Source organism: Portunus trituberculatus, chromosome 45 (genome assembly GCF_017591435.1).
Source record: "Portunus trituberculatus isolate SZX2019 chromosome 45, ASM1759143v1, whole genome shotgun sequence".
NCBI classification, from domain to species: Eukaryota; Metazoa; Arthropoda; class Malacostraca; order Decapoda; family Portunidae; genus Portunus; species Portunus trituberculatus.
This window is the reverse complement of record NC_059299.1, coordinates 10840175-10860245: the sequence shown is the minus strand read 5'-3', so window position 1 is coordinate 10860245 and position 20071 is coordinate 10840175. Positions and strand designations below refer to the sequence as shown.

The following is a 20071-nucleotide window of genomic DNA, read 5'->3' as shown; positions in this document are numbered from 1 at the left end:
CTTTGGGAAACTAAATTTTTAACATCTCTCAGACATCGTCCCTTCCTTAGTTTCTTACTATGCGATCTTGTGCTTCTAAAGTCATATTCTTCTCTCAGGATCAGTTTCTCATTATCCACTTCATCCATTCCGTTAATCAATTTATAAACTTGTATCAGATCCCTCTCTCTTCTCTGCTCCAAGGTTGGTAGATCCATTGCCTTTAGTCTCTCCTCATATGCCATCCCTTTAAATTCTGGAACCATTCTTGTAGCCATTTTTGTAGTCTCTCTAATTTTCTTATGTGTTTCTTTTTATGGGGAGTCCACACAACTCCTGCATATTCCAATCTAGGTCTTATTTTAGTACTTATCAATTTCTTCATCATTTCCTTGTCCATATAGTGAAATGCTACTCCAATATTCCTTAGCAAATTATACGTCTCTCTGAAAATTCTATCAATATGGCTAACCGGTTGATTATTTTCTTCCATTGTCACTCCCAAGTCCTTTTCCTTTTTTACTTTTTCTAGTTCTACTCCATCTCCCATCTTATAGATTCCCACTGGTCGTCTTTCACTTTTTCCCATTTCCATGACATGGCTTTTGTCCACATTGAATTCCATCTCCCATTTTTTGCTCCATTTCCAGATCTTGTTTAAGTCTTCCTGTAGTATTTCACAATCCTCTTTTTGTTTAATGACTCTGCACAGTTTCGCATCGTCTGCAAACAGATTTATGTAGCTGTTCACTCCCTCTGGCATGTCATTTATATATACGAGAAAAAGTATTGGTGCCAATACTGACCCCTGTGGCACTCCGCTGTGTGTGTGTGTGTGTGTGTGTGTGTATTTACCTATTTGTATTTACCTATTTGTGTATTACAGGGCCCGAGCTAAGCTCTCTCTGTGACCTGTCTCCTTGTCCATTCCTGTCATATCTCTCTTTCATCTCATTGACACATACCGCGTCAATGACATCACTGCTCAGTTTATTCCACTTATCAATGCTACGATGCGGGAAACTGTATTTTCTCACGTCATTTAGACAGATGTCCTTTATTAGCTTTTTTCCATGTCCTCGGAGATGATTACTTGTGGTCACCTTTATCAACTCTCTGTCTAGTATGTCAATCTTGTTCACCAATTTATACATAGTTATCATGTCTCCCCTTGTTCTTCTCTCTTCTTCACATTTTTCTTCATATGCGGTGACCAGACACATGCTGCATATTCTAACTGGGGTCTTATTAACCCCTTCGCGCCGGATGTTAAAAAAGCCCGCCTGTATGATATACTGGTAGTGCCCGCCTCCTGCTGGAAACTCGTGCAAGCTTGCCATACTTGTCGTCTTTGTGTATTATGCTGCTATTTTTAGTCACTATATCGCCTCAAGAGGAAAGTGGACCTTCCCTCTTCGGAGAGAGAGAGAGAGAGAGAGAGAGAGAGAGAGAGAGAGAGAGAGAGAGAGAGAGAGAGAGAGAGAGAGAGAGAGAGAGTGTGACATTTGCTAATATTTTAGACACAAGCGGACGCATGCAGCTTATCTTTCAGAGGAAGAGAGAGAGAGAGAGAGAGAGAGAGAGAGAGAGAGAGAGAGAGAGAGAGAGAGAGAGAGAGAGAGAGAGAGAGAGAGAGAGAGAGAGAGAGAGATTATAAAATTTGTTGTTTTGTGTGTGTGTGTGTGTGTGTGTGTGTGTTTTTCACGAATGTAACTTATCTTTCAAGAGGAGATGGGGAGGAGGAAATGGGAGATGGAGAGAGGAGAGAGAGAGAGAGAGAGAGAGAGAGAGAGAGAGAGAGAGAGAGAGAGAGAGAGAGAGAGAGAGAGAGAGAGAGAGAGAGAGAGAGAGAGAGAGAGAGAGAGAGAGAGAGAGAGAGAGAGAGAGAGATGGGAACAGTCTATGCCATTGGGTAATTTTAGACACAAGGCGGGACGCATGTAGCTTATCTTTAGTGATTGGTGGAGACAAGGATGGTGGGAGGACCACTAGGATTTCAAGGACAGCATACGGCGTGTGTAGTTGGTATCCAACACACTATACGGGACAACTGAACTGAAGAAAGCTCAGAAAAGAAATATGACGTCTACGTAGGTGTCACCGTATATGCTACTGGGGCTTCATGACGCCGACATAGGCGTCACTGTATTGAAGGGGTTAAGGTACATAATATCTTCTTCTTCATTCTTTCATCTAGGTAGTGGAATGCAAGGCCAATATTTTGAAGCATGTTGTATGTTTTCCAAAAAATCTTGTTAATGTGTTTCTCTGGTGACAAAGTGTTTTGCACGGTTACTCCTAAGTCTTTCTCCTCATTGGTCTCTTTAATTTTCTCATCACCCAGCCTGTAATCCCTGTTTGGTCTGTATCTACTTCTTCCCATTTTCATAACATGGGTCTTGTCTATATTAAATTCCATCTGCCACTCCTTACTCCACTCATATATTTTATCAAGATCTTCCTGTAACTTGTTACAATCTTCCACATTCTTTACTCTCCTCATAATTTTAGCATCGTCCGCAAAACATGTTCATGTAACTGTCAATTCCTACTGGCATATCATTAACATAAATAAAAAACATGATGGGACCCAGCACTGACCCTTGTGGAACTCCACTGGTTACCTTCTTCCACTCGGACTTCCTTCCTCTCACCACTGTTCTCATTTCTCTTCCCATTAAGTAATTTTCCATCCATTTTGCTAGTTTATCATTTACTCCTCCAATCATCTTTAGTTTCCACATCAGTCTATTGTGTGGTACTTTATCAAAGGCCTTTCTCAAGTCCAGGTAGAAAGCATCCACCCATCCCTCTCTATGTTGTAGTATGTCAGTCACTCTTGAATAAAAACATAATAAATTGGATACGCACGATCTTCCTTTTCTGAAAACAAACTGCCTTTCACTCAGAATGTTTTCACTTTCTAGATGCTCACTCCACTTAGCTTTAATTACTTCTTCACATACCTTGCACAATATACTAGTCAACGATACTGGTCTATAATTTAGCAGTTCCATTCTACTACCATTCTTATATATAGGCACAATGTCAACTCTTTTCCACTCTTTCGGGACTAATCCTGTTCGTATGGAGGTTTCCACAATATCAAATACGGGGTTCAACAATTGATCCTTACATTCTTATAGCAACCTCCCAGATATGCCATCAGGCCCCATTGATTTATTAATATCCAGATTGCTTATAATTTTCCTTACATCTTCCTTAGCAACCATGATGTCCTGCATTTGCTTTATTTCCGTAGACCTTCCTCCCATAAAATGCTCCTCCTTTGTAAACACTGCAAAAGTTGTCGTTCCATATTTCAGCTATATCTCCAGCATCTTCATATACTTCTTCCCCATTTTTTACCTTTTCTATTGCCTCCCTTTTATTTAGTTTTCCATTTATGAATTTGTAAAACAGTTTTGGGTCACTATCACAGTTTTCCACCACCCTCTGTTCATATTCCTTCTGTGCTGTTCTCCTTACTTCAACATATCTATTCCTTGTTGTTTTGTAGACTTCTCTTGATAATATATCACTGTTTTTCTTAAGTTTCTTCCATGCCTTTTTGTCAGGGGTTCAGTGTTTTCCCGGACAATCCTTGCCAACAAACTATTGTGTGTGTGAACAAGTGTTGTTCTTAGTGAGTGAGTGCGTGCGTGCGTGCGTGTGTTCGAAGCTTTGCATCGCCATCTCATAGCTTCGATCGGAGCTGTCCTGGTCCTCCGCCGACGCTAAGCTTGTCTCTCAGGCCTCTTCCTTCTGACCCACACACACTCCTGCCCTTCGGTAAGACGTTTATACTATTATTTTTTTTGTACAGCATTTTTGGGTATGTTATGGTTGTATAATATGTGTTGTGTGTTATGTTGTGTGCATGGGCATGAAGTGACAGCTGTGCCTTTGACAGCTTCCATGAGGGCCTGCCGGCTCTTACCAACGCATATTCGACCTGCAGCGTCTGGCGTACCTGGTCTACGCTGTGCCTTGGTTTGGATACCTGTGACTGAACCCGGTACCTGCTAGAACCCTCTTGCATGTATGGATTCCTCTTTCTAGTACCGTGGTTTCTGCCTGCTGCCGCTAGTGGTCACCTTATCTACGCCCCATGGAGCTGAGTCGTCCCGGTTGTGCCCACGATGGACGTGTGGCCTGTCCTGTGTGAACGCCAGCTACCTCTCGGCGAGGCTATAAGGACCCTATCTACGTCTTCTGCCACCACCTGCTCACAGGAGTGTCGCGCTGTCGAGGCTTACACCCGCACTTCATCTCATCCATTGTTTGTGTGTGAATGACTTGTGTGAATGAGGGTTGTGTGAAAGTTGAGGTGTGAGTGTTTTGCTTAGGTGTTGTTTGTGAAATATATTGATTGTTATTTTCCGTGGTGAGTTTATTACCCGGGTCTATATAAAAGAATCAAAAGGGGTCGTGGCCGTCTAGCTACAGAGTATTGTCCTAATTCAACCTTTACTGGGCAAACCCCTTACAAGTGGTGCAGTGAGTAGGATAGACCCAATGATAATAATCCCATTCACTTATTTGTTCGTGGTACTATTTTTCGTTGCCATTAACAGTTGCGTGTGCAGAAGGTCGAGGCTGCAGAGGGTGCGTGGCGTCTGTGGTTGGACCAGGAAGCGAAGGTCAGTGTTTTGTGTGTGTATATATGTGTGTAGTGTGACGGACCAGAATTGAGATAACTTCTGAACACCGTCTAACATGATATGTACTAGTGATAGTGTATCGTGCCTACTACAGTTACTGGCGGTCATTTGTGCCCTAGTTTGTCTGAGTCATTCCGCTGCGAGCATGGGCTCCAGGGAATTAGTGTTGTGATAGCGTGACGTGTTTTGTCTTACGCGATAGTTTATCGTGCGCTGTCGATCCCTCATGATCATTATCCTTGTTACAGGAAGTATGACGACCGGTAGTGATTCTACTTGCGTCTGTATGTATTAGTGTTAACTCCTAATACCCCCTTTTGTGATGTGCGCGAGTGCCGCTAGTTTATATATAAAGGTTGTTTTGCCTTTCATGTGCCTACCAGTGCGGTTGTGCCGGTTGTATAAGGCGGGTAGAGTAGTTCTCTGCTTCGTCTAATTTTACTACGAGCGTTCTCCCTCGTATTTTTTTCTTTCGTGGACTCCGAAAGAATTTGGTTGATCGAGTTTTCTTAACACCATGTCTACCCATATTCTTGAATTAATTAAACAGGCGAGAGGCTGGACTTGATTTCAGCAATATTAACGTATTGGTAGAGAAGGAAAGATCCAGAGAGGAAAGAATAGAAGCGCGTGAACTTAAGAAATTAGAGCTTCATTATTCCGAAGCAGAAAAACAGAGAGAAGAGGCATAAAAACAGAGAGAAGAGGTGGAAAAACAGAGAGAAGAGGCGGAAAAACAAAGACAACATGAGCTCCAGCTCGCTCAGTTAAAAGCAGGGAACTCAGAGCCTCGTACTCGTGACACCTTTCCAATGCTAAAGCTCCCAAAGTTCATAGAAGGAACAGATGAGATCGATGATTTATAAGACGTTTTGAGAAGTTAGCTGAAGTTCACCAGTGGGAAAAGGAGTCTTACCATATATATCTTGGGTCTTTATTAACAGGCAAAGCTTTGAAGGTTTATGTCAGTCTACCAGATGATTCGTTAAAATCTTATGATCAGCTTAAAGAAAATTTGCTTAAAGCTTACGCTATTGATGGAGAATTCTATAGAAATAAATTTCGGGAAAGCAAAGTGAGAGACAATGAAACCTATGTTCAGCTTCCTACTAGAATGCGACAAGACTTTGATAACTGGCTTCGCATTTGTAACATTGATGAAGATTATGAAGAGTTATGTGAATTCATGATTCAGAATCAGCTACTAAGTAACTGCCCTCCCGACCTTAAAATATTCCTGAAAGAAAGGAGCTTTGACTCGACACTCGCTATGAAACAGGCGACAGATAGATTCAGAGCAGCTCATAGGAGTGTCAGGCCTCGTACCAAACCAGAAGAGGGTACCTCTGCTAAACCTATTGTCAGATGTCATAACTGCCACCAACCTGGGCACATAAAACCTAACTGCCCCGAATTTAAAAAAGTTTTCAAAACCAGAGCATCAAATAGAATTAATAGTGTACAAAACAGCGGCTGTGACTGACGTAGGAACTTTGTTCGGTAAGCCTGCCAATATATTTATTGATACAGGGTGCTCAACTATCCTTGTTAAGAATTCCCTAGTTCCACCACATGTGAAACGGGGTAAGCTTGTTAAGTTATATGACTATCTCGGTGGTGACCAGAGCTTCCCCAAAATTAGGTGTTATATTTCTTATAAATTCCTCAAAGGATGGGTAAACGCAGTGGCTGCTCCTCTTAAGTTTGCGGATGTCTTGATAGGGACAGTTCCTGGTGTCAAACTATACCCTGATCAGTCTAGTCCCGTAAAACCTGACTCAGAGACTGGAATTAAAGGCGTTGTAATGGGTTTCGAGACCCGAGCTCAGAAAAGGCGTAATACTCAACCACCTAAAAAACTGAGTGTTCCAGAGTTAGCTGCTAGTGACGTCACTAGGTCAGAGCTGATAACAGCCCAAACTAACTGCCCCACACTTGAATCCATCAGACAACTGGTTACCAGTCAAAAGGTAGTTACAGTGAAGAACCGCTCCGTCAGATATGAGCTAGACAATGGGCTAATTTACCGTGTGTGCATTCAGAGTAAGAATGATCATGAGATAGGCTCGAAGCAGTTGGTAGTTCCCAGTGCTATGTGGCGAACGATTATGTCTGTAGCTCATGATTCATCTCTTGCCGGTCATTTCTCTCACAGGAAAACATCTGACAAAATTTTCCTCAAATTTTTCTGGCCAGGAGCTGGTGCTGATATTAAACGCTTTTGTCGATCCTGTCATGAGTGCCAAAAGTCATCTCCGAAAGGTACTATTCGTAAAGCACCTCTTGTCTCAATGCCTGTAATAAATGAACCTTTCAGCAGAGTAGCAATTGATCTTGTTGGTCCTCTTACTCCATCTAGTCAAGGACATAGATACATACTTTCACTTATTGACTGTGCTACTCACTTCCCAGAAGCTGTACCATTAAAGAACATTGACACTGTGACAATTGCTGAAAGTCTTGTTGATATATTTGCCCGAGTAGGAATCCCAGCAGAGATACTGAGTGACCGAGGTACTCAATTTAAGTCTGATCTCATGGCCGAGGTAAATAGGTTGTTATCCATTAAGGCTTTGTTTACAAGTCCCTATCATGCCTGTTGTAATGGTATGGTAGAACGATTTCATGCTGTGCTCAAGGCCATGCTGAAGAAACTCTGTCTTGACAAACCCCGGGATTGGCATCGATATTTACCATCTGTTTTGTTTGCCTATCGAGAAATCCCAAATGACACACTCAAATTTTCACCTTTCGAGTTACTGTACGGACGCAGAGTTCGTGGCCCTTTAAGTATCCTTCATGACTTGTGGACTAAGCCTGAACTAGATGACAATGTCAAAACAACCTACCAATATGTTCTAGACTTGAGGTCTAGGCTGGAAGATTCTGCTTCAATAGCATCTGCTAATGCGGCCGTGAACAACAAGCTTTATAAAACCTACTTTGACAGAAATACTAAGTCACGTGTGCTTGTTCAAGATGATGAGGTACTGGTTCTGCTGCCTTCATCAACTAATAAACTTACGATGCAATGGAAAGGCCCTTACCCTGTTGTAAAGCATCATATAAATGGAGTAGATTACCTTGTGAAAGTTAGTGGCAAAGTGAAGTTATATCACACCAATATGTTGAAGAAATATATAAGACGCGATAGTGCGCTAGCCACTAAACCTACTACCTGTCAGGCTTGCATAATTGACGACACTGAGGTCCCTAGTGATGTGTGTGACGTAGAGGTGATAAACTATCCGGCTCAGAGTAAGGTGAATATCAACCCCAAGCTATCCAGCGGACAATGGTCCCAGGTTAACGAGATAATAAGCAACTTTCCTGAAGTGTTTTCTGATCTTCCGGGTAGCACCTCCACCATCAGTCATAAGATTCATTTGACCTCTAATATCCCGGTACATAGGAAGCTGTATCCTGTTCCACACCACCTTCAGGTTAGTTTTGATGATGAAATAGCGAAAATGCTTAAGTTAGGGGTAATCAAGCCCAGCACTTCACCTTATTGTTCCCCTTCGGTGCTAATAAAGAAACCCCACAACACCTGGCGATTCTGCTTAGATTATAGAGCTCTTAATGACGTCAGTCTGTTCGACGCTGAGCCAATGCCTCGCATGGATGATGCATTAGGTAACTTTGTAGGGGATAAGTACTTTACTGAAATAGATCTTTGCAAAGGATATTGGCAAATACCTCTTTGTGAAGAAAGCAAGCCCCTCACTGCTTTTGCTACAAAACAAGGCTTAATGCAGTTCACTCGTATGCCATTTGGACTTAAGACGGCATGTGCCTCATTCATTAGGTTAATGAGAAAAGTATTAGTAGGACTTAAGAACACTGAATGTAACTTTGATTATATTGTGGTCCATAGTTCCAACTGGAGTGATCACCTAGCCGACGTAAAAGCACTACTTGAGCGTTTACGCGATCACGGTCTTACAGCTGGCCCCAGTAAGTGTTTCATGGCTTACAATGAAATCAAATACCTTGGATTTGCTCTGGGCAACAATAGCTTGAGCCCACTTAATGATAAAATTAGTGCAGTCATAAATATGCCTCTCCCTAACACCAAGAAACAACTCAGGTCTTTCCTCAGCTCAGTTTCCTTCTACCGCAGATTCCTTCCAAACCTTTCGGATATTGTTGCTCCTATTCAGGAACTGCTTAAGAAATATAGTAGTAATACTCTCACCTGGACTGATTTGCAAAAGGAAAAGATGGATATACTTAAAGCCAAATTGTCTCATCCTCCTATCCTTGCACTCCCAGATTACTCCAAAGTGTTCTATCTTAGGACTGATTCATCGGACACTGGTTTAGGAGCGGTGTTGTTGCAGTCCCATGACGGTATACTTAAGCCTATTGCCTATGCCAGCAGGAGTCTGCTTGATCGGGAGAGAAGGTATGCCGTTATCGAGAAAGAATGTCTTAGTATAGTTTGGGCGGTAGAAAAGTTTAAGACCTATTTGTATGGTAAAAAATTTATATTACAGACTGACCAGCAGCCACTCACATATCTCCGCAACATGAGGAACGGTAACAACAAACTCATGTGCTGGTCCTTATCCTTACAGTCATACTCTTTCAGCTTAGATTACATTAAATAATGGCTCTGATAATGTGGGGGCAGATTTTCTTAGCCGCAGTGTTGTCCAGACAAACCTTTCTGCATAAAAACCCGTGGTTTTCAGTCGTATTGGGGGACTTTGTCAGGGGTTCAGTGTTTTGCCGGACAACCCTTGCCAACAAACTATCGTGTGTGTGAACAAGTGTTGTTGTTAGTGAGTGAGTGCATGCGTGTGTGCGTGTGTTCGAAGCTTTGCATCACCATCTCATAGCTTCGACCGGAGCCGTCCTGGTCCTTCGCCGGGACTATACACTTGTCACTCAGGCCTCTTCCTTCTGACCCACACACACTCCTGCCCTTCGGTATTTTTTTTTGTACAGCATTTTTGGGTATATAATGGTTGTATAATATGTGTTGTGTGTTATGTTGTGTGCATGGGCGTGAAGTGACGGCTGTGCCTTTGACAGCTTCCATAAGGGCCTGCCGGCTCTTACCAGCGCATATTCGACCTGCAGCGTCTGGCATACCTGGCCTACGCCGTGCCTTGGTTCGGATACCTGTGACCGAACCCGGTACCTACTAGAACCCTCTTGCACATATGGATTCCTCTTTCTGGTACCGTGGTTTCTGCCTGCTGCCGCAAGTGGTCACCTTATCTACGCCCCATGGAGCTGAGTCATCCCGGTTGTGCCCACAATGGACGTGTGGCCTGTCCTGTGTGAACGCCAGCTACCTCTCGCCGAGGCTATAAGGACCCTATCTACGTCTTCTGCCACCACCTGTTCACAGGAGTGTCGCGCTGTCGAGGCTTACTCCCGCACTTCATCTCATCCATTGTTTGTGTGTGAATGACTTGTGTAAATGAGGGTTGTGTGAAAGTTGGGGTGTGAGTGTTTTGCTTAGGTGTTGTTTGTGAAATATATTGATTGTTATTTTCCGTGGTGAGTTTATTACCCGGGTCTATATAAAAGAATCAAAAGGGGTCGTGGTCGTCTAGCTACAGAGTATTGTCCTAATTCAACCTTTACTGGGCAAACCCCTTACACTTTTCTTTGTTCTTTTTTGCTTCTTCACAATTTCTATTAAACCACTGTTTATTATTTAAAGTCCTCTTTCTGTGATATGGCACAAACTTTTTCACAGCAGAGTTATACAAATCCATAAATTTATCGTATTTCAATTGCATATCCCTTTCCTGGTATACCACGGACCAGTCAATTCCATTAAAGAACTCCCTTATATGGTTATAATTTGCCCTAATATAATTTAATTTTTCCTCCTACGTTTCGCAATCTTATTCGTGCTTAATTCCGTATCCAGCTCAAAGCTTAGGACATCATGATCGCTTTTCCCCAAGGGACATTCATGTTCAATTTCCTCTTTTAGAGAGATGCCCCTGGTAAATGCCAAATCCAACCTTGCTGCAACATCTTCTCCCCTGCACCTTGTTGGTGATCTCACCCACTGTGTCATCAAGTTATTTGTTGCTACCTTTAACAATTCTTCTGCCCACTCACCACCGTTCAGCACTTCGTAGTTTTCCCACACTATTTCTTTGCAATTAAAGTCTCCAACTATCATCACTCTATCCTTTCTGATGAGTTCTTGCTTCATTCTGTCTAGAGTATTTCTCATCACCATTTGGTACTGTTCATATTCCCAAGCATTGGTTCTGGGTGGTATGTATACTGTTATAATATTAATGTCCTTCTTGCCATCTGTTATAAGCATACTTATCACTTCCTCATTTCTCTTACTATAGTTCACCTCCATCACTATCAGATCTTCCTTAGTAAGAACCATTATACCACCACCTCCTTTATTTTTTCTATCATTTCTCCATACTATGTAGTGTTTTACAACAAACCAGTCTAGCTTTTTTTTGGGCCTTAGCTTTGTTTCCACTACACACATTATGTCCAGTTCGTTATTTCTTAGGTAATCCATACATTCTAGCCTCTTAGACAGAAATCCATCTATGTTCGTGGAAGTCACTTTTATTCCATTCCTAGTCTCATTCTTCCATGTAATGCCTATTCCGTCTGTTTTATCCACCACTTCTTTAGCCTCCCATTTCTCATCCTCCAAAAAAATTTGGTCTTTTCCTCCTCTGTTCTTTCGTCATTCCTCTCCTTCACTTCATTTACAAGCTCCTTCATTTTCATTCACTCATCCTGTGACATATTTCTTCTTATGTAAATTGTTTTGGTTTCCTCAGAGTCCTTAAGTTTCCAGGCCCTCCTCAACATGGCCTCCGCTGCCACCTGAAACTTTAATTTCAATTTTAATGGTCTATTCTTGCCTTCCTCAAAAGCTCCCAATCTCACACTTTCTTCTACCTCAGCATATAAGTCCTTTTCTTCCACAGAGATCTTGTTCAGTAAAGACTTAATCCTGTCATTTTCCTTATCTCTCCTGTCCCTGCCAGTTCCTGTTAGTTTCTTCCCTCAATCCTATTATGATCACACATCTTTTCTTTTCAGCAATATCTCTCACCACATACTCATTTTCCTTTAGTGCCTTTACCATTTCCCTCTGCGTAATCCCTTTATTTTCCTCTTCCTGCTTTTTTACTATCTCCCTAAACAGCCTTTGTACCTCCTGATGTTCATGGTTCACTTCTTTCATCCTGGTATCAATTAGATTAAGGCATTCCTCCTTCCTCAAGTCCCCTTCGGATATTTTCATCTCCATTTCCATGAGTTTAGCCTTCATCTCTTCACACTGTTTCCTTAGTTGTTGGTTTTCTTTCTCCATCTCTACTTTTTCCTTCAATAGTTCTTTACTCGCTAACGTTAACAAATAGATCTCTTTTTTGAACGAATCATTCTTGGCTAGAACTCTATCCAGCTTTACTTCTATGGACAAAATGTTTAGGAACTTACTTTCCATTGCCTGGATTCTTGCATCCATATCTAATTTCTCCAGTCCTTTTGGCATAGTTATAAAACCTTCAAAGTCTCTGGCTTGTCTAGACGCCATGTTTGTTATCGTCACCTGATTACGGCCAAAACAATCACCGCCCACACTATCCTCTCAGGGACCACTCTCCATATCCCTCACTTTCAACACTAAGCGACAGTAGGACATTAACAGGACACTAACTTAGAGTTACCCGAGCCCTGTAACACCATAGGTATTTTCCTTCTTCCCGTCCGCAGCCGGAGACGAGCCGTCCTCTCTCAGCGACGGCGACGGCGTGTGTGTGTGTGTGTGTGTGTGTGTGTGTGTGTGTGTGTGTGTGTGTGTGTGTGTGTGTGTGTGTTTCACTGTTTCATTGTTTGATCTGCTGCAGTCTCTGACGAGACAGCCAGACGTTACCCTACGGAACGAGCTTAGAGCTCATTATTTCCGATCTTCGGATAGGCCTGAGACCAGGCAAACACCACACACTGGGACAACAAGGTCACAACTCCTTGATTTACATCCCGTACCTACTCACTGCTAGATGAACAGGGGCTACACGTGAAAGGAGACACACCAAAATATCTCCACCCGGCCAGGGAATCGAACCCCGGTCCTCTGGCTTGTAAAGCCAGTGCTCTAACCACTAAGCTAACGGGTGTGTGTGTGTGTGTATGTGTGTGTGTGTATTTACCTAGTTGTATTTACCTAGTTGTAGTTTTACAGGGCCTGGGCTTTATGCTCGTGTGGCCCCGTCTCCATGTCTACACTTATCCAATCTTACTTTAAAAGTGTGCACACTCGTTGCAGACACTACTTCTTGATCTAAACTGTTCCACGTCTCAATACATCTCTGCGGGAAACTATATTTTTTAATATCTCTCAGACATCTTCCCTTTCTCAGCTTTTTACTATGCGATCTTGTGCTTCGGATGTCATATTTTTCTCTCAAGATCAGTTTCTTATTATCCACTTGGTCCATTCCGTTGATCAATTTATAGACTTGTATCAGGTCTCCTCTCTCCCTTCTTTGTTCCAAGGTTGGTAGATCCATAGCCTTTAGTCTCTCCTCATATGTCATCCCTTCAAGTTCTGGGACCATTCTTGTAGCCATTTTTTGTAGCCTCTCCAATTTTCTTATGTGTTTTGTTTTTATGAGGGGTCCACACTACTCCTTCATATTCCAATCTAGGTCTTATTATAGTATTTATCAATTTCTTCATTATTTCTTTGTCTTTGTAGTGAAATGCTACTCCAATATTCCTCAGCAAATTATATGTTTCTCTAAAAATTCTATCAATATGGCTTACTGGTTGATTGTTTTCTTCCATCATCACTCCTAAGTCCTTTTCCTTTTTTTACTTTCTCCAGTTCTACTCCATCTCCCATCTTATAGATTCCCACGTGTCGTCTTTCACTCTTTCCCATTTCCATGACATGGCTTTTGTTCACATTGAATTCCATTTCCCACTTTTTGCTCCATTCCCATATCTTATTTAGGTCTTCTTGCAGTATTTCACAATCCTCTTTTCAATTTATAACTCTGCACAGTTTCGTATCATCTGCAAACAGATTTATGTAGCTGTTCACTCCTTCTGGCATGTCGTTAATATAAATGAGGAAAAGTATTGGTGCCAATACTGACCCTTGTGGCACTCCACTTTCTACTGCTCTCCACATGGACTTCATATCTTTAACTACCGTCCTTATTTCTCTCCCCATCAAATAATTTTCTATCCATCTCAATGTGCTTCCTTTTAAGCCACCCTTCTCCTCTAACTTCCAAAGTAATCTTGCATGTGGCACTTTATCAAACGCCTTTTCTAAATCCAAATAAATACAGTCAACCCATCCCTCTCTCTCTTGTACTCTATCAACTATTCTAGAATAGAAACTCAGTACATTAGTTACACAAGACCGTCTTTTCCTAAAACCAAATTGGCTATTTGATATCAATTTGTTGTCTTCAAGGAACTCGATCCATTGTTTCTTTATTATTCTTTCACACATCTTGTATATTACACTAGTTTGTGATACCGGTCTGTAATTTAAAGGTTCTTCCTTCCTTCCACTCTTATATATGGGAACCACCTCAGCTCTTTTCCATTCTACTGGTACTGTTCCATTTTCTATTGAGCATTTTTTGATGTTGTATATAGGACTTGCTAGTTCTTCCCTACATTCTTTCAGTATTCTGCCTGAGACTTCATTTGGTCCCATTGCCTTGTCTTCATCCAGTTCCTTCATTAATTCTTTTATTTCAAGCTTGGTTACTTTAATCTCTTTCATATAGACTGTCTCTCTATTACCTTGTGGCCTTTCAAATTTAGATTCCTTAGTAAAGACCTCCTGGAATTTATTATTTAATAGTTCTGCCATACTTTTTGGGTCTTCCACCATCCCGTTCTCTCCTTTTAACCTTTCTATTGTTTCTCTTTGTCTAATTTTTCCATTTATGAATCTATAGAACAATTTTGGTTGCTCCTTACATTTTTCGACAATGTCCTTTTCAAAGTTCTTTTCCTTTTCCTTCTTCACCTTAACATATTAATTTCTCACTGTGTGTGTGTGTGAACTTATGAGAGAGAGAGAGAGAGAGAGAGAGAGAGAGAGAGAGAGAGAGAGAGAGAGAGAGAGAGAGAGAGAGAGAGAGAGAGAGAGAGAGAGAGAGAGAGAGAGAGAGAGAGAAAGGAGGTAGGAGGCAGATAACCTGAAAATTCAGTTAATAGTTGTTTATTGTTACTGAACATTTACTGTATCTATCACTTTAGCTCTCTTTCATTTTACAGTGCTGTATCTTTTATTACAATATTATGCATTAGAAATGTAATTACAGTTTTCTTAATTGTTAATATGAATCTCACTTTGCATAGAATATATCATATATCTGCCTATGTCATTCATAAATATGTCTTCTTTCAAAGCTCCCCCATGACTTGACACTAACAACTTGATTCATCTACCACTCAATTTGAGAACAGATTTCTAAAATTCTCTCATTCAAACCTAACATTTTCTCTTGAAGCAAACATTACCTTGTATAGGGGTGGGACGTAGCGTTCAAGACGAGCCATTGTATCTAGAGTTGGTGGTGCATTATGAATTTCCAGGCTATAAGGATCCTCATGCTTGCGATTTGCACTCATCATCATCTGCAGAAAACAACACAAATAAAAACAATTAATGAAAAATCACTACAATAAACTTTGATCAAATTTTAGGTAAATCAACACCTTTATAGCAAGTGAACTTCCCTTGGCAAACCAACCACATATTTAATTTATTCAATGAGTCTGAAAGCCCACCAAGCATGCTGTGATGTCTTGGGGAAAGGCAAGTGCAGGGGAATTTACTTAGTTGTATTGTACAAGGTCTGAACTGAAGCTCTTTTGTCCTGTGTCTATATTTATAGTTATACAATTTCTCTTTAAATTTACTCACATTAACAACTGAAACCACTCTTCATCTAAACCATTTCACAGTTCAATGAATGAATACAGAAACTAAAGTTGTGTTGATACCAAAATTTTGACAGATACCGATACCATAAAATTTGGCTGAAAGCAATATTACTACCGATACAGATACTATTACTGCTGATACTGATAACAGTACAATGGAAACCAGTCTATAAGGTTGTGGTCAAATTCATACATGGATTTTTTTTTTTTACTTTAATATTACCAAACTTCAACATTTTGACACCTGGGTAAAACAAGAAAGGCTTTACCAAGTTTAGGTTAGGTTGGATTAAGTATGTTGGATAATTTATTTCTAACAATGGGAGTTGTGGTAATCACCATCTACAAGTTAATAGAGTTAAAATAATGTTACATTTACACCCCCAAACTTGTTTGGGGAATGTGGGAAAATCTTTTGTAAAAGGATTGGAATTTAAGAGTAGTAGTTTTTTTTTTTTATACCATGTGGGCTTTTCACAGGAATTTATGGGCTAAAGGGGATACTTTTTGGGTACCCCCTATCTCAAAGCCCACCCGCTAGGAAACCATTACCCCGAGTGAGAAAGCCCAACCTACACTTGGACCGTGGACAGGATTCGAACCAGTGCGCTTGGAGACCCCTCGGATCCCAAAGCACACGTGGTTCCACTAAATCTAAACATGGAGGGCAAATTCTGATCATAGCATTTGATCATAGGTTAAGGTTTGGTTACATTGTCAGATTAGTTTTATGAAGTTAGGTCAGACTATAATTACAGTGGTATCTTGAGATATGAGCTGCCTGATGTACGAACTTTTTGAGATATGAGCATGATTTAGTCTTTTTTTTTTATTTAGAGATACAAGCAAAATTTTGAGATACGAGTCATGCTTGGGGATGTTACTCCTATAGTCGGCAGCTTGGCACATCGCTCCAGCCTTAGCTGAGCTGGCATCTATGTGTTTCCTGTGGATCTCATACACTGTCCTTGTTCTTTCATCATTTCACACTATTTACTGACCTTGTTTTTTGTCTAAAGAAAGTGCAGTTTTAATTCAAGTCTAATGCTTACGTGTGAATGGTGCCTGCATCCTTTCCTACCTCCCTCCCCTCCTCTTCCATCATTTACCACCACTAGCCAAAAGCGTGTTTCCAAGATAAGAACACTAAATAAACTTCTGCTGTTATTTCATATATTTTCATGTATTGATAAAGTATGCATGTGTATGTAACTGAAAAGGCAAAAAAAATTCTCCTATCTCCATCTATCTCCCCCATCGACACTTACCAAAGATGAGAGGGGGCAAATGTAAACAAACCTCTATGCTGGCTACAGCGCTGCAGCCTCTCTATCTCTCTCTCTCTCTCCTACTTAAATCTTCATATGAACAATATTTACAGGATCGTCAATGAGGTCTTCTGTGATTGTTAGGGCAGCCAGTCTTCTGTGGATGGCTATACAGAGTTCCCCCGCTACTTCGCGGTTCGACTTTCACGGCCTCACTGTTTTGCGGGTTTTACACATACTCGTAGATACACCTTGGTCCCGCTATAAAAGTGTTCGCAATGAACGATTCTCACAATGAACGAGTGACCAAAAATATTCAGTCAAAAATTTTCGTTATAATTGAGCACGTTCACTATGAACGAATCGGTTCCGAAAGTGAAGGAAATCCGAGGAGTTCTCGCTATGAACAGCATTTGCGTCGCTATGAACGGCGTTCGCGTCGCTTTGAACAGCGCGCGCGTGACGTCGATGCTCAATGTGACGTCATGACTGTCTGCGCCGCTTGGTGGGGAGGGAGAGGGTGTAGCGGCCGTTTACTTAAGTCTGCCCTACAATCATTGCATTTTCTGTTATCACCATACATTTCCTGTCTCACCATTTCATGGCATACTAATTTATTATTTACTTTTTTTTTATAATATATTTGTCTTACTCTCTTATTATTATATTATTCATTTTATTTATATTTGTATAATATGCAACACAAAACACTACACATTCACACACATTCACTCATTCATACATACACAATCGCATACAAACTTATTAAAATTATTATTGTAAATATTATTTATATGTGTACCCAAATATTTTTGTAATAAAAGTAACCCTCCACTGAATGCTTTTAATTCAGTTTCCTCAATTAGCCTTAGCTCCAATAGTTGGTACTCTTTCCATGCCAACAAATGGTGACCCCATGAGCTAGCTAAGAGGAAGGAACCGTGGCTGTATAAGAGCCACTGTCTCCTAGCCCAAAGACCTGCGCCAGCTCCGCCTGGGGTATCCGTTGGAGGGCTCCTACCCGAAAAAGCTCCACCTCCATATGTGGTGTTCGTGGAGTTGACGGTTAGGCCGGGAGAAATATTATGCCTTAGGCATAGTAAGGGTTAACTATACCCCCCCTCCTAGCACCTTTGTGCTCCCTCCCCCTTCCCTGCTGCGCCTTCTGCGCCCACCTTTCAGCGCCTTCTGCGCCCACCCTTCAGCGCCTTCTGCGCCTCCTACAGCACCTTCTGTGCCTCCTACAGCACCTTTTGTGCCTCCTACAGCACCTTCTGTGCCACAGCGACACCTTCTGCGTCCCTCTGTCCCGCCCACCTTCCAATTTTCACCTTTGCACCCGCCACCTGGATTACGGCGTGATATTGTGCTTACCCGCCACCTGGATTACGGCGTGATATTGTGCTTACCCGCCACCTGGATTACGGCGTGTTACTGTGCTTACCCGCCACCTGGATTACGGCTTGAGTGTTACCCTTTTCTCGACCCGCCACGTGGATACGGCGTGAATCCCCATTCCCCTGTGCAAGCACACACCAGTGACACACGCCAGTGACACACACTAGTGACACACTCCAGTAACACACGCCAGTGACACGCTCCAGTGACACACGCCAGTGACAGTGACACTATTGTGTACAACAGCAGCTCAATAAGACCTGCTGTGACCCATAGGATCTTCACGCCAGAGCCTAGTGCCCATCACCACCACCAGCCATGTCTCAGGAAGACCTTGCTGCGACGGCGGTGTCTTTTAAGGCACCTCCCTTCTACTCGCAGGACCCATCCTTGTGGTTCTGTCTCTTGGAGTGCAGTTTCAAGGCATCCAAGATCACTAACAGCCTCACCAAATTCAACCATGCTGTTAGCTTCTTGCCATCCGACGTGCTTACACTTATCTCTGTCGTCATCTCCACTGCTGCCTCCTCTGACACTCCCTATGAAGATTTGAAGACTGCCCTACTAACGAGTCTACAATCTTCCGTCGCCACCGTCTCCGTGAGCTCCTCTCTAGTGAGGAATTAGGTGATGAGAAGCCGTCACAGTTGCTGAGTCGCATGAAGCAACTGCTTGGTGACAAGTACCAAGCCTTCGACGCTGATCTCTTCAAGCAACTGTTCTACCAGCGCCTTCCTCCTGCCATCCAGCGTAGCCTCTTCAGCGTCAAGGACACTTTGAAACCTGACGCCATCGCTAAGTTGGCAGACGACTTCCTGGCGATTCTTCCTGCAACACCTGCTTCTCCTGTGTCTTCTGTCACTACCACACAGAATGACACCCAGTTGTCTCACCTTACCAAGCTCATCTCTCAGCTTACCACCGAGGTTAACTACTTGAAGAAGCAACTGCATGATGGCCGTCGCTCACGTTCCTCCACTCCTCGCCGCCTCCAGCGCCGCTACCGTTCTAGGAGCCCAGGTATGTGTTGGTACCACAACAAGTTTGGTGCCAAGGCCAACAAGTGCGTTTCCCCATGCACCTACAACACGTCAAACACCAACGGCGAGCAGTGATGCAGCCAATTGCCCGCCAGTGTTTCTCAGCGCTGCTCCACCTACGAGACTGCCGCTCCAACACAAGGTTTCTCATAGACACCGGCGCCGATGTCAGTATTATCCCCGCGCCCGCCAGTCTACGCACCTTGCCGCCTCTCTTGCATCTCTACGCCGCCAATGGGACCAAGATTCCCGTCTACTCACGGCGCACCATGCAAGTGAATCTCTACCTCCGACGTCGCTTCGAATGGACCTTCTACGTCGGGGATGTCAGCCAGGCAATTCTCGGAGCAGACTTCCTCAAGCACTTCAACCTGCTGGTCGACGTTAAAGGCCGCAGGTTAGTCGACCCTCTGACCTCTGTCTCCTCCTTTGCTCGACCAGCACCAGGAGACAGCACTCTCCTCTCTGTCATCAAAGGGGACCACCAGTTCGCTGTTTTACTCAAGTCCTTCCCCACGCTGACTCAACCCTACTCAGCCAGCGTGCCCGCTAAACACCATGTGCAGCATCACATAGAGACTTCAGGACCGCCTGTACACGCCAAGGCCCGCCGTCTTGCTCCCGAACGCTACCGCCAGGCCAAGGCCGAGTTCGAGTCTCTGATGCGGCAAGGTATTGTGCGGCCCAGCAGCAGCAACTGGTCATCAGCTCTTCACGTCGTCCCGAAGAAAACGGCGACATCCGACCCTGCGGAGACTACAGAGCTCTCAACTCTTGCACCAAG

At 42.7% G+C, this 20071-nt stretch overlaps 2 protein-coding genes across 2 annotated transcripts in view; one reads left to right on the top strand and one right to left on the bottom strand.

Moving 5' to 3' along the window:
• Positions 1-20071, bottom strand: part of LOC123519279 (mitochondrial ribonuclease P protein 1 homolog) — a 246532-nt gene that overhangs the window by 109639 nt on the left and 116822 nt on the right. The window contains exon 2 of the mRNA XM_045280429.1: positions 15156-15272. Within this exon, the coding sequence (XP_045136364.1) occupies positions 15156-15272 (117 nt within the window). The remainder of the gene's footprint in view (positions 1-15155; positions 15273-20071) is intronic.
• Positions 18907-19362, top strand: LOC123519397. Its single transcript, XM_045280677.1, has one exon. The coding sequence runs from the start codon at positions 18907-18909 to the stop codon at positions 19360-19362; it is 456 nt and encodes a 151-aa protein (XP_045136612.1).